Raw genomic sequence first — 15,751 nt, forward strand, 5'->3', positions numbered from 1 at the left:
CCAGCTTCTGACATGGTTATTTGGTTGAATAAACATGCAGTGTTTCCCTATATGCAAAACACCTCTGCAGCAGCCTCTCAATGGGAGTTACAGGTGCACTGTGCTATGTGGGTCTGTACATCATAACCACCCTGCAGGTTATGAGTTTTACCAGTGTCAGATGCCATTCCTCTTGGATGAGGGTTGCTGCCCATGGACCATGTCCTGAGATGCTGTTTGTTACTGAGCAACATGGAAGATACCAGCAATGAGCTGAATTCACCAGGTACTAGCTCTGATTTCCATATCAAGATTTCACAACATCCTAGTTTGTTCAGCGTATTTGTTAAGATAAGAAGTTAAATATTAAGGACTGTTACAAAGCATTTAACAAGCTTTAAACCTCATACATTGCCTTGTGAGAAGTTTGCCTTACCACTTGGCAAAAGCATAAATGTTGGTACAAGTTGCTCCTGACCTCGATGGGACTTGCCCAGTCTTGCTTTCATTTTTGCCATAAATCTCACCTTCACCCATATTGTCCAGTTTCCTTTAAGATTCTGCCCTATGTTTCAAAAGTATTTGATTGGCTGTCAAATGCTTCGAGGTACCAGAGATCATGGCAGGTGTGTTAAATAAATAAGTTTTTATTTTCTTTCTAATGCATCTTTCAAAGCAGGGTTGCTGTTAATTGCTCTGATGAAGGGTCTAGGCCCGAAACGTCAGCCTTTGTGCTTCTGAGATGCTGCTTGGCCTGCTGTGTGCATCCAGCTTCACACTGTTATCTTGCTGTTAATTGAATTGGTGTTGAGTTGCGGTTTTTTTTGTATTCTTATCAATAGCTCATTAGCACGTCTACCTTGTATCAGCAATGTTCTTACACCCTCCAGGAGTTGAGGACCAGAACAGAAATGGGAGCAGTTGTCTTCTTACAGAAAAGACAAGTTTGAAAAGGAATTTGTTACTTTAATGCTTTTAGCAATTAAGGCCTTTAGGTAGTTTGGTAGTAGAGAACTTGAATTGCTGAAAAAAGGTACCATTTGTCAAAGCTTTTCATCTTGCATGGGTCAGGACATTTGCAAAAAATACTGATGTAAACAGAACAAGATTGTATACTGTATGAGATGTCAAGTGGGCTTTGGTTAGTGTAGGTGTTGTTGTGGAGAATGTGTGCCATTTAGATGATGACAGGTGATGTGTTTAGGTGACAGCTGTCAATCTGTTTTGCCCAAAACAAAACTTGATTTTGTCTTTGTTTCAGATTAACGGATATACTGTTTATTTTCTTGCCTGCAAACACAGGGCCCTTTGTGTTAATATGAATATATTAATATACGTTTCAATATGGTACACAGTGAGCCGATGTTTGTAAAATGATTGTCAGATTAATGTCTAGTAAATATTGCCCAGTTGTGAAATAGTATCTAATGTGGAAGACTGCTTTGAATTTTGCAAACAAGGACTGGTTAGGCATGTTCACTACCTTGCCTGTTGCAAGCATCTGATATACGGTCAATGGAGCCTTTGGAATACATGGTCTGTGTACTTAGCCTTACAGCAGCACTGAACTTCCTAACCATGTTACTCATTTGTGTGATAAACAGAATATTTGGCTTGATAGCACCCTGTTGTTGGCAAACATCATTCATGTTGCTACTGCTCTGTAGCAATTTGAAACAGGCAGCTTCATCTGTTACTTCCTTGGAGAATGGCTATGATGCACTCTGTATCAGCATCAACTTTGCAGGGTCAGTAGTAGGCTCAGCTTCTATTTGAAGTTTTCGGTAAGATGCATCTCGAGTTACATGGAATTAGAGAAATCCAGTGCTTTTTGTTTTGACCAGTGAAGGTATGCTTGTGACGGAATGTAGTGAAGAACTCCCTAGTGGATTTTCTCAACTGGCACATCAAGAAAAAAGAGCTCATATGATTGTTGTATTTCAGAGGAGTATTTGAATGCAGGATGGAATGCCTTAATACCTAAATTTCTTGCATGCAACTGCAGTTTGAAATATAGCAAATGTATCATTTACTTATAAGAAATTTGTAAGGGGATATGTTCGGGCATGTATGATTTTATTAAAATTGAACTCAACTGAGTGTTGCTGAGCTCATAAGTTGCGAATACCGATTCACTCAATGATAACAGGCCTCGATCACAATTATATAGTGCCCTAGTGTAGATGCCTATGGGTTACTTGAGTTACATTGGTGAGCAGGCTGGAAATGTCACATGAGAATACAGACATGGCATTGCTATCGATATGCGGGCCCTAGGTGGTTATTGCAAATCTGAGAGAATCCTTCACTGTAAATGGAAAACCTGTTTAAAGCTGGTTGCAGCAAATCACCAGACAACTTGATCATTGCAGTTTGTGTGAAATTGGTCATAAATCAGATAGGGATGCCAGTTTTTTTATATGTTAGGCAGCCCTTACATCTGTGGCGCTATGAGCAGTTCAGTTTGGCAATGCAATTAACCATGCCACTAAGCAACCAATAAATATCTGTGACCATGTGCTGTTGTGCCATGAAGATGTGGTAGGCATTGGCTGTTTCCATAGTTCTGTTCTTGTTGGTAAAGGTACAAGTTGACACGTTCCGTTTGTCTGCACAGAACAGAGTCCAATGTATGACTAAAATGAAGACAAAAGGACTATGTGCATGCATGCCTGTTCCTTTATTGAGAAAGTTGCGATGGATACAACACACTGGTTAATCTGTTAACTAAGATTGATTGATAGTTCCTGCTACATTTTTACGCCAACCATAGTCCAGCTGATCAGTAATCTCTCTTCTCATGCTATAAATTGTTTCCTTTTTAAAGTTGTTTTCATTGTGTTTCAATCCTCATGAGTGCAAGACAAAAAAAGTTTCAACTTTGTAGCTCCTTTATTGGCACCATTCATGTTTTGTACACCAAGCAATTGTGTATTCACTTATTTTCTCTCTCTGACATGCGCACTCATTCAATTTTATTGTGCCAGTAACAGACTACAGATCCTCAGGAGAAACTTCTTTAACCAATGATCAGAATTGGGAACTCACTACTGAGTTGTTGAAGTGATTAGCAAAGATATATTTAAGGGGAAGTTAGATAAACACTAAAGGGAGAAGGGATGAGATAGATTTGGGGTGGCTTGCTGAGCTGAATGGTCTATTTCTGTGCAATAAATGTTTTGTATAAGCTATAAAGCATTTATATGATGGGGAAAAGGCCTCTTATAGTGGTTAAATGTGTAAAACACATGCTAAAACAGTTTGGTCTTCTAATGTCGAGCAAAGATGGTTGCTCTTGACTTTTATTAATTCATTTTTATTGGTCATTTATTATTTTCTCAAAAAGAAATGGTTATGGAACTGCCACCATAATTGATGGAATTTCTCTGAAGTTTTTTGACTATCAAAATATTTTTGATTTTGGTTTTCTTTGTTTATGAAATATGAAAATAATTTGACAACTGCAAATTATTAGCTTGTAGATGTACATTTAGATTAGGTGGGGGTGTGGTAGTCAGTACATTCTGTTATTTTAAGTTAATTTTTTAAATGCCACCCATTTGGCTTCATTCAACACAATTTTTAAAGAAAAGTTATTTGACAGCTTTTTGAAAATTGTAATGTGTGTTTATTTTTTTGAAAGAAAATGTAGGTCACCTTGTAAATCTGGGCTAAAATATCTGTGTCATACCAAATTAGGTCATTGTGCTGAGCAACTCTCCATGTAATAAATGTGGAGTGAAGAGATGTGCTGTTTATCCAGCGGCAAGGATTTGCTACAAAAGCTGTGCGTTCTTTCTGTCACAATAGCTTTCGAGTGTGATGCCACACATGTTGGTCTAAAATGCTACAGTGTCAGGTTGCAGTATTCAGTCAGGGAAAACTCTTTTCCACACATTAGCACAGTTTGTCAACTGAGGCATATTCTCCCAGTTTGCTAATCATAGTTGAAATATTGGCATATGTACTAAGCATTGGTATCCTTTTGAAGTTTTTGTGCTTGAGTTGCTATTGGAAACTTTTGATGTATCGAATTTTTGATGGTGTCTCAAAATTATTGCTGTGCACTTTGTGAATGCATTTTGTACCGAAGTAAAATTTTTTTTAAACATCAACCTAATGTTTTCTGATTCACAGTATTTATGAATTGTGATTTAGTGTGCAGCCATACTGTCCAACAACAAATAAACGATTGCTCGTTCAAACTAAGATAACAAAGTGTGAAGCTGGATGAACACAGCGGGCCAAGCAGCATCGCAGGAGCACAAAAGCTGACGTTTCGGGCCTAGACCCTTCATCAGAGAGGGGATGGGGAGAGGGTTCTGAAATAAATGGGGGGGGACCGAAGATGGAGAGAAAAGAAGATAGGTGGAGTGGAGAGTATAGGTGGGGAGGTAGGGAGGGGATAAGTCAATTCAGGGAGGATGGACAGGCCAAGGAGGTGGGATGAGGTTAGTAGGTAGGAAATGGAGGTGCAGCTTGAGGTGGGAGGAGAGGATAGGTGAGAGGAAGAACATCTTAGGGAGGCAGGGATGAGCTGGGCTGGTTTTGGGATGCAGTGGGGGAGCGGGAGATTTTGGAGCTTGTGACTGCAGGGTTCCCAAGCGGAATATGAGTTGCTGTTCCTGCAACCTTCGGGTGGCATCATTGTGGCACTGTAGGAGGCCCATGATGGACATGTCGTCTAAGGAATGGGAGGGGGAGTTAAAATCAAGCCATGTCTAGGGTACTGTGAATGGTTTTGATCCCCTTACTTATGGAACAGTATACTGGCCTTTGAGGCCATCTATAGAAGGTTCACGAAGTTGATCTGTGGAAATTTTCTTATCGGGAGAAGTTGAGTAGATTGGGCTGGTATTGATTGGAATTTAGAAGAATGAGAGGACACAATATTGAAAAATAATATCCGTAGGCAACTTGGCAGGGCAGGTAAGGAGAGATTGTTTCCCTTTTTGGGAAATTCTTGGACCAGAGGGCACAATCTCAGTAAGAGGTTGCCAATTTACACAGATGGAGAGGAATCTGTACTCTAAGGATGGTGAATCTGCAGAACACTTTTTGGATCATTAATCATATTCAAAGCTGAGACAGACAGACAGACTTTTAATCAGAAACAGGATCACGGGTTGTGAGATATAGTAGGGAAGTGGAGTTGAAGATTATCAGATCATCTGTGATTTCATTGAATGACAGAGCAAACCCGATGAACCAAATGGCCTATTTCTGCTGCTGCATCTTATGGTAACTGCCGTTGTAAACCTCTCCCTGCCAATAAATGTGGAATTGTGAACTGTCTTTCAGGCTAAATTAGCAATGAGCTGTCTTGCACAATTGAATTAGATCTATTGTTTATTAATCCAGGTTCTGCTGGCAACATTCTTTGGTATTTCCTGTACTACGGGCAAGATTGGCTATCCTGTTGGACTAAATTATATGTAGGGTGGACACAACTTGGACATGAGAAGCTCTTGGCCTTGATTCTGATCCAAAGCCATTAAGTTTCATAATTTTCAAACGAGAAGAGGAACCTGCTGCCTGTGTGTATCCCACTTTCCTTGCAACTGACAAGTTAATATTTAACATTGAGCATCATTAACCGATTGAGAAAATCCCTGCTGCTGCTGAGAAAATGCTTCAGTAACTGACTACATAGTCAAAATCAACTTCCCCTGCAGTGGTTATCAGAGGGTGATTCTCATGTTAGTGACCATGCTGCAACAATTATTAACTCCTTCATCAATGATTGTCTGTTTTATAGAAGTGGAGTTATATGCGAATGTTTGTTTCCTTTTTGTTTTGATAATGATGCCGTGCATGACAGCGTAGAACAGGACCTGGACTGACTAGTGACAGGTAACATGTTACTGAAGTGCCAACTCTAGCATCAACAAAAAATCGCAGCCATACCCAACAGCTGCGTTTTAACTTTCACTGACTCAGCCATTACATGCAATATCTGACTCATTTTAAGTTTCAGAAGTAAAACTGGAGCAACCATATCAGTGCTTGACTGGTAGTAACTGGTAGCTGGCTCACCTCTATCACCATTTGCAAGTTGGGAAGGTCAAAACAATATCATCTTATGTGATCATTGTGAATCTACTATGTACAGGATACACTGCAGGAATGTACTGGACTTGCTCTCCTATAAATTCCTGCAGACCTAGAAACTGTACCCCCATGAAGAGCAGGAGCATTGGCAGCATGAAACGGGGTCACCAGCATTCTTTTCCCCAAGTTGCATGTCATCCTTGGACATGAGTGTTAATTTCTTCATCATTGAGTGAAAATCATGGAATTCGCTTCACTATGTACTATTGGAGCAGTATCATTTATAACGAATGAAGCAGTTTAAAGATTAGATCTATCAATCCATGGAACATTCAGGAAGGGCAATAAATATATACTTGTTGGGTTCTCTATCCTGTAGATAAGTGAAGAAAAACAATGTGCTTCGTAGTAAATTCAGATTTCTAATATTCAAAAGCTTGAACTTGCTAAAACTTCAGTTGCTTATTCCCTATTTCACATTTTAATTATATTCATCATCCATCCTTTGTGTCTTGCTTATCCCTGAAGATGACAAACATCCACCTGGAACTCCCTTACTTAACAGCTCTGTGGGTTACTTACATTCAAGCACTGTAGTAGCTCAATATAGAGGCTCACCCCCCACCTTCTCAAGGGCATTTGGAAATTGGCAATCAATATTGGCCCAGCCAGCAACATGCACATATATTGTGGGCGAATAAGAAGCAAAAACACAGCCAAAGAGAGGAAGACGCAAACATGCCTACTCAAACCGGTAATACAGCAAATTGAATACATTGAAAAGTCAGGACAACACTGAGTACATATTTATTGTTCCTCCTGAATATTCCACCCCACCACCACTCTGGCATGGCAAATATAAAATCTCTCACATTAAAATCCCTTTGGTCTGTATTTGGTATCGTACTGTAGTTGCTCTGTATGTGGCTTGCTTTCTTTCTCTGCCATTTTTTTGTCGTGCAATATCTGAAGTTGGGATAGCATGGAGGAAGTGAAGAGCGATAGTGGGGTTTGGAAGAAGGGCTCTTGAGAATGAAAGGCAGGAGAGATTAAATGACCAGTTGCTGCACTCATTCTAATTCCAGACATACTAATAAATGTATTAATTTTAACAATGGAGTTAATTAACATTTGCATCAATTCCTCCCTCTGTGATGGTACTTAGACTTCGGTTGCCCATTCAGACAGATGCTATTATTGGCCAGGTTAAAATTCTACAAGATAACAAAGTGTGAAGCTGGATGAACACAGCAGGCCAAACAGCATCTCAGGAGCACAAAAGCTGACGTTTCAGGCCTCGACCCTTCATCGGAGAGCTCTCTGATGAAGGGTCTAGGCCCGAAACGTCAGCTTTTGTGCTCCTGAGATGCTGCTTGGCCTGCTGTGTTCATCCAGCTCCACACTTTGTTATCTTGGATTCTCCAGCATCTGCAGTTCCCATTATCACTGATAAAATTCTACAAGTTCTCTTTAGTCGCCATACATGTTTATGCAGTAATGCTAAATTGCACAGATTCTTGAAAGGCCAAATCTGTTCTGAATAGGTCATCTTATAAACACTTAAAACAATTGAAACTGGAAGCAAGAAAACTTTATTTTAAATATTATTTCTGCTAGGTGCTTCGCATCTGTTTGTTTTGTGGGTAATTGAGACTGTATGTCTTGATGAAGATGAATTCTTATATGACCTTTCTGAAATAACAATTCTTCTTTGCCTCTTGGTGGCGTGTGCTCCACAATAGACAGTAAACTGTGTTTTGAGCATTATTTCAAAGCCTGTCTTGAGAGCATCAAGTCCCTTCTTACAATAAGGCTTTGACTTGAATTCCATTTGTATTTAATGTCACATAAGAATTCCTGAATGTGTCCCTTAGACCTGGCCTTATACAGGTGAATAACTTCACTAAACAAATGTATTTTGTGGATAGTTTAATTTTTATGAGTAATTAATTTTGGAGGTGTCCCAGTTGATGTATATTTAGTGCAGTGGATCAATTCAACTAGTTTTGATTTTTGTTTTTCGGCTTCTAAAATTTCCAATTAAATGAGGGTGACTTCAGTGTTATTCTGTCATAAGGTTCTGAAGTAGAAAATGGGTAATTCAGCAATTAAAAACGTGCTTGGACGATTCCAAATGGCTTTTTTGATCGTGAATTCTGATACAATGTATGTATGTTTAAATGCCAAGTAAAATTGTTATTTCCAAAATGCCTTGTGAATTAAGCCTGCGTATGACATCAGTTCTAAGCTTGAAGTTGTACACATATCCCTTTTTTCCCCCCAGATCTCTCCAAGAACAGATTAATTGAACTCCCACAAGAAGTTTGCTTGTTTGCGCCATTGGAGACATTACACTTGTATCACAACTGCATCAAATGCATTCCAGAAACTGTTGTTAATCTGCAAATGTTAACTTTCTTAAATATTAGGTAAGTCTTTAACTGCCTGTTCTGAGTTTCTGCACAACAGTAGAATTTACAATGAACTCCTTTGATAACCTAGGTTATTAAATCTTCACTTTTCGTAAAGTGAGCATAAGGCAACATTTGTGTCATCCTTTTAAACTTTACTCCTTTTTCTCAACACATCTGCAGTTTTAATTCTTGAGTTGCTTTGATTGCGGTGTGCATCTTCTTTAACTAGAAATTTTTTGAGGGTAACGTCTAAATAAATGTCGTAAATGTTTGCATCAGTTTTTATCAATCAAAGCAGATGGTTTCAGTTTGATGTCTCATTCAAAGCGCTGGGTCAAATATTGTCAAAATATAGGATTGTTATTGTGCTGGTAGTCTAAATTGAGCTCAGATTCTGGAGCACGTCTTGAACTTTTTGACTCAGGATCACTTGGCATTCTGAGCAAATCTGAAGCACAAAATGATGTTGGTCAATAGTAGTAACCATTGTAATCGTTCAAATTATTTACTAAATATTTTTGGGTACCTCCAATGCACAATTGGATGAGGATACAAAGCATTTAATTGCACTTTGGCAGGGAGCATTGCTCAGGTCAGTTGGCTGCCTGGCTGATTGGCAGTGCAGTGTGATGCCAAGAGTATGAGTTCAGTAACTGCACCTGGTGTGGCTACTGCAAAATAACTTCAGCCTTTCCATTCAGTTGACATCTAGTGACCTTCTGGTTAATTCGTCTCCTGTGTCTTTCTAATGAGTGAGCAGTCTTACGATCCAGGAGGACGATGGCAACTTTACCTTTTAATGTAGATAAAGATACTTTATATACACTGGTTGGATTTTTGTTAATTTAGTAAGTTTCATAATTTCTTAGTAAAAACAGAAAATGCTAGAAAAGCTGAGCAAGGTCTGGAAGTATCTGTGAAGGGAGAAACGGTTAACTGTTCTGGTCGGTAACCTTTCATCAGAATGGCAAAATTTTTTTGCCCTCTTTGGTAATGATTTGTTTTATTTGCATGTGAAATGTGGGTCTCTGGCTAGGCCAGCATTTAGTGTTAGTCTCTAATTGTCCTTGAGAAGGCAATGGTGAGCTGTCACTTTCAACCACTGTATTACTTGGGTGTAGGCCCACTCACCGTTGTGTTAGGAAGAGATTTCTGGGATTTCAACGCAGTGCCAGTGAAGAACAGTAATGTTGTTCCACATGAGAATGATATAGGGTTTGAAGGATATTTGCAAATGGGTGCCCCAAGAATTTGCTGATCTTGACCTTCTAGGTAATAGAGGCTGTGGTTTCTGAAACCTGCACTGAAGGGTCTTTTTGAATTGGTACAGTGTCTTTTGTAGATAATGCATCTTTTTTTCTTCATTCTTGAAGATGGTGAATTATGTGGGCAGCATTGTCTTGGCTGATGTTGAGCTACTTGAGTGTTGTAGGAGCTGCACTCATTAGGTAGGTGAAGAAGCATCATGAAGCATCGTGCTCCTGATTTGTGCTGTGTAGATTATTGGCAGGAGCTGGAGTGACAGTTGAGTTATTCACCACAAAATTTCTAGCCATGTAAAAGTTATTGTTGTCGCTGTATTTGGATAGTTTGGCCAGCTATGTTGGTTTCAAAGCATATTTTCACATGGGAACGTTTTCCAATGGCCGAGGATAATTTACTTCTTGATCAGTAGTCTTTTGATCATTAAGTATATAATGCCAAAGGAATAGATTGAGCTATGATAATCTACAGGATTTGGGACACCCCTTGGCAGTCCTTCTGAGACCTTGAGAATGACTAGAGACCTGTTGTCAGCATGGTTCCATAAAAAACATTGCTGGATCAGAATAATTTGGTTCAAGCCCTGTTTATGAATTTGAGCTCATAATGCAGGCTGACACTTGACTGCACTATTAACAGAATGCTGTATCATTGGTGATATCTTTTTGAATGAGAGGTTATCCTGAGACATTTTGTGTGCTCAAAGCACGCGTAAAAGATCTTATTATTGGTGCGAACAAGGTACCCTGTATGTTCTGATCTGCCTTCCTGCTTCAAGTTACACCTAATGCACATTATTGGATCATTCTTTCTTGACGATTTCTGGAACCGTGTACTTAAAAACTAGATGCCATAGTTACCTAACTGGACATCAGAAATAATTCATCAATTATAAAGTCAACTTAATTGTAAATAACTTAATATTTCTGTCACAGCAAAACATTTGAATTTATAGATATATTTATGTTAAGTTTATGAACATGCATGGAATGAGTTGTGGATCTGTGAAATGTAGCAGTATTTCTGTGCAGAAGTTTCAGTAATTGATTGAAATGTATTTGTTGTGAAATATTTGCAAAATAGTTAAATAAAACGGATTTTACAGAAAATGAAAATTGCCATCCTGTAGGATGGAAAGCTTTTCTGGCAACCTGTCTTTTATAGTTGTACACCCTATCACACAATAAACAGGTTTCTTGTGGTTTTTTTTGTGTTTTTAGAAGTTCAGTTAATTTACTTAGCTTTGAATTTTGTTTCCTTTTCCAGTCGAAATCTTCTATCAACCTTGCCAAAATATTTATTTAATCTTCCACTTAAAGTTTTAGTTGTAAGCAACAATAAGTTAGTTTCCCTTCCAGAGGAAATTGGAAAACTTAAAGATCTAATGGAATTGGTAAGTCCAAATTTGCTTTGCTGCATTAATGGTAAAGATAAATTAATTAATGTGACAATGCGTCCTGCATCAGCTGTTTAAATGCAAAGGTCTTTAACTTAGATGATAACTGGAATTTGAAATTCAATCACTTGTGTTCTTTGAAAAATAAGGTAAAATTTTAATCCAAGCTCCTAAAGTCTCAGACACACCATAGAATGTCAATGTAACCATAAACGTACAAACAGGCTTGGGGACCGCTTTGCAGAACACCTCCGCTCAGTTCGCAACAAACAACTGCACCTCCCAGTCGCAGACCATTTCCACTCCCCCTCCCATTCTCTTGATGACATGTCCATCATGGGCCTCCTGCACTGCCACAATGATGCCACCCGAAGGTTGCAGGAACAGCAACTCATATTCCGCCTGGGAACCCTGCAGCCATATGGTATCAATGTGGACTTCACCAGTTTCAAAATCTCCCCTTCCCCCACTGCATCCCTAAACCAGCCCAGTTCATCCCCTCCCCCCACTGCACCACACAACCAGCCCAGCTCTTCCCCCCCACCCACTGCATCCCAAAACCAGTCCAACCTGTCTCTGCCTCCCTAACCGGTTCTTCCTCTCACCCATCCCTTCCTCCTACCCCAAGCCGCACCCCCAGCTACCTACTAACCTCATCCCACCTCCTTGACCTGTCCGTCTTCCCTGGACTGACCTATCCCCTCCCTACCTCCCCACCTACACCCTCTCCACCTATCTTCTTTACTCTCCATCTTCGGTCCGCCTCCCCCTCTCTCCCTATTTATTCCAGTTCCCTCCCCCCATCCCCCTCTCTGATGAAGGGTCTAGGCCCGAAACGTCAGCTTTTGTGCTCCTGAGATGCTGTTTGGCCTGCTGTGTTCATCCAGCCTCACATTTTATTATCTTGGAATCTCCAGCATCTGCAGTTCCCATTATCTCTCAACGTACAAACAGTCCAGCTTGTGCCTCAGCTAACTCCTTACTGGAATCACTAAACTTTATTTCGGTAATTTTCTGCTAACATTCTTCAACTTCAGTAGATATCTGAGATGACGAACCTATAGAAAATGTTCCTTAACACCATAAGAAGTAAGTACAGAAGTAGGCCGTTTTATCCATTTGAATAGCAATGAGATTGCGATTGCTCTGATAATCCTGTACTTCGTTTATTCATTCACAGGATGGGGGTGTTGCTGACCAGGCAGCATTTATTGCCCATCCCTAATTGCCCAGAGGGTAGTTCAGAGTCAACCACTTTCCTGCCCTGTCCCCATAACCTTGATTCCCTTACTCACTATTCAAGGCTGAGACAGATTTTTATTCTTAATGGCTCCATCTCAACAATTCCAAAGATTTGATACTTTCTGAGAGAAAAATTCCTCCTCATCTCCATCTTAAATAGCAACCCCTTACTCTGAGATTATGCTCTCTGCTTTAGACTCTTCCACAAAGGGCAACAACCTCTCCGCATCAACCCTGTCAAGCCTCCTAAGTTTCCTGTATGTTTAACTTAAATTGCCACTCATTTTTACAACTCCAATAAGAACAGACCAATCCTGCTCAATCTCTCCTTATAAGACAGCCGCTTCGTACCTGGAGTCAACTGAATAAACCTTCTTTGGACGGACTCCAATGTTTGTATATTAAAAACCAAAAGAACTGCAGATGCTGTAAATCAGGAACAAAAACAAAGTTGCTGGAAAAGTTCAGGTCTGGCAGCATCTGTGAAGGAGAAAAAAAAGTTAACGTTTCGGGTCCAGTGACCCTTCCTCAGAACCTTTCCTCCATTGTTTGTATATCTTTTCCTAGATTAAGGGGCCAAAAACTGTTCCCACTATTCTAGGTGCGGTCTGAGTGCTACCTGTTTTTAAATTCACTCATGGGACAGTGTCACTTGCCCATCCCTGACTGCTACCTTCTCAAGCAGTGAGCTGTATTCCTCAAACGCTGTAGTTCATGTGCCGTAGGTAGACCCATAATACCTGAAGGGAGGGATTTCTTGTATAGTTCTAGCAAGACTTCTGTTTTCGTAATCCATTCCCTTTAAAGGTTAGATCAGCATTCCATTCACCTTCCCTATTATCTGCTTGGATAACTTGGGTGCTAGCTTTTTGTGTTTCATATACAGACCCCAAACCCCTCTGTTCTGCAGCTTTCTGTAGTACATTTGCCACTTATATAACTTTCAGCTTCTTAATTCATTTGTCCATCCAACATGGGTAACTTCACACTTTCCAACAGTATACTCATTCAGCCAAGCTCTGCCCATTCATTTAACCTATCCACATCCCTATATGGATCCTTTTGTGTAATCATTTGCCTTCCTAAACATGTTTGTGTCATCTGCTATGGTACGTTCGCTTTCCTCATCTAGGTCATTAATATATATTTGTATTGCACTAGCGCTGATCATTCTAGCTTTTCTTTTCTCAATTGCTTGTACTAGTCATAAATTTGTGCTGCCTTTACCTGAAGCAGATAAAATTACATGCTTTATCTAAAATTGAACATTTCTATTAGACTCAATTAGCTCCTCCTGTTCCTTCATTTCTATCATACATGTCTCACCATTTAGCTCAGTTCCTTTTAAGATTCTGTAATTCTCAATGGAATCACTGTTTGTATTGCAATGTATAAAAAAAAGAGTTCAGGAATCATCTTATAAGCAAATCCTTAGTCATTCTAGTCGTTCAAAGGATGTGTCTATTTCTGGCCAAGCACTGCACTACTACAAGGACCACTATATCCTTTCCATGATGGAATGTTTTGGAGAACTCTGAAATAGCGCTCCTTATGTGATCTGACCGCAGCTTTGCATGGTTGTATACAGCTTATACTTATGCTGTTCCTTTTATGTAATAACTCAAGGTGCTTCACAGGAGCAGTGTAAAATAAAATTTGCAGAGTATAAGGATCTGATTGGTCAGATGACTAAAAGCTTGGTCAAAGAGGTAGGTTTTAAGAGATGCTTCAAAGGAGAAAAGTGAGGTTGCGAGACAGGGGAAAGATGTAGGGAGAAAATTCCAGAGCTTGGAACCAAGGCAGCTGAAAGTATGACCACTCATAGTGGAGTAAATAATATTAGGGATGCACAAAAAGCCAGAATCAGAGGAATGCATATGTCCTAGCAGTTTGTAGACTGGAGGAGACTTGAGACAGGGAGGTTAATGTTCTGGGAGAATTGGTAAACAATGGCAACTTTAAAACCAAAACATTGTTTAACTGGGGACCAGTGTCAGTAAGTCTAAGCATTTTCATGGACTTGTAGCAAGCTAAATGAAGGGCAGCAGAGCTTTGGATGACCTCAGGATCGTGGAAAATAGAATGTGGGAGACTGGCTGGGATATTGGAATAATTCAGTCTCCTGATAATTAATGAAGACATGGTTGAGGATTTCAGGCAGATGAGCTGCAAAAGCAGGGGATGTTATAAAATGGAAATAGGGAGCCTTAGTGATGCCATGAACGTGAAGCCAGGAGCTCATTTCAGGACCCAATGTGATACGAAGGTTGTGAATAAACTTGTTTAGTTGCAACTGCCGCAACACTTTGCAATAGTCCTCTAGTTTTGAAAGCTAACACATTGTATTAACTTTTTAAATTATAATTTTGTACTTGACTGCTACAATTTAGATAATAAAGAGGGAAGCTGGATGAACACAGCAGGCCAAGCAGCATCTCAGGAGCACAAAAGCTGATGTTTCGGGCCTAGACCCTTCATCAGTTGGGGGATGGGGTGAGGGTTCTGGAATAAATAGGGAGAGAGGGGGAGGCGGATCGAAGATGGAGAGAAAAGAAGATAGGTGGAGAGGAGAGTATAGGTGGGGAGGTAGGGAGGGGATAGGTCAGTCCAGGGAAGACGGACAGGTCAAGGAGGTGGGATGAGGTTAGTAGGTAGGAGATGGAGGTGCAGCTTGGGTTGGGAGGAAGGGATGGGTGAGAGGAAGAACAGGTTAGAGAGGCAGAGACAGGCTGGGCTGGTTGTGTGATGCAGTGGGGGGAGGGGACGAACTGGGCTGGTTTTGGGATGTGGTGGGGGAAGGGGAGAATTTGAAGCTGGTGAAGTCCACATTGATACCATTGGGCTGCAGGGTTCCCAAGCGGAATATGAGTTGCTGTTCCTGCAACCTTCGGGTGACATCCTTGTGGCACTGCAGGAGGCCCATGATGGACATGTCATCCAAAGAATGGGAGGGGGGAGTTGAAATGGTTCGCGAATGGTTCTTCCTCTCACCCATCCCTTCCTCCCACCCCAAGCCACACCTCCATTTCCTACCTACTAACCTCATCCCACCTCCTTGACCTGTCCATCTTCCCTGGACTGACCTATCCCCTCCCTACCTCCCCACCTATACTCTCTTCTCCACTTATCTTCTTTTCTCTCCATCTTCGGTCCGCCTCCCCCCCCCCCCCCGTCCCTATTTATTCCAGAACCCTCACCCCATTCCCCCTCTCTGATGAAGGGTCTAGGCCTGAAACGTCAGCTTTTGTGCTTCTGAGATTCTGCTTGGCCTGCTGTGTTCATCCAGCTTCACGCTTTATTATCTTGGGAACTGCAGATGCTGGAGAATCCATTATCTCTGCTACAATTTAGACCTCTGTTATATGGACCCCTAAATGTCCTTTGAACCTGTTTTTGAGATTTCATT

The 15,751-nt window shown here is 40.5% G+C and overlaps 1 protein-coding gene across 5 annotated transcripts in view; it reads left to right on the plus strand.

Moving 5' to 3' along the window:
- Nucleotides 1-15,751, plus strand: part of lrch2 (leucine-rich repeats and calponin homology (CH) domain containing 2) — a 114,010-nt gene that overhangs the window by 23,447 nt on the left and 74,812 nt on the right. For all 5 annotated transcript variants that reach the window (XM_048544187.2, XM_048544193.2, XM_048544190.2 and 2 more), the window contains exons 2-3: nucleotides 8,315-8,459; nucleotides 10,974-11,100. In XM_048544187.2, coding sequence (XP_048400144.2) covers nucleotides 8,315-8,459; nucleotides 10,974-11,100 — 272 coding nt within the window. The remainder of the gene's footprint in view (nucleotides 1-8,314; nucleotides 8,460-10,973; nucleotides 11,101-15,751) is intronic.

Source organism: Stegostoma tigrinum, chromosome 15 (genome assembly GCF_030684315.1).
Source record: "Stegostoma tigrinum isolate sSteTig4 chromosome 15, sSteTig4.hap1, whole genome shotgun sequence".
In the NCBI taxonomy this organism is placed as follows: Eukaryota; Metazoa; Chordata; class Chondrichthyes; order Orectolobiformes; family Stegostomatidae; genus Stegostoma; species Stegostoma tigrinum.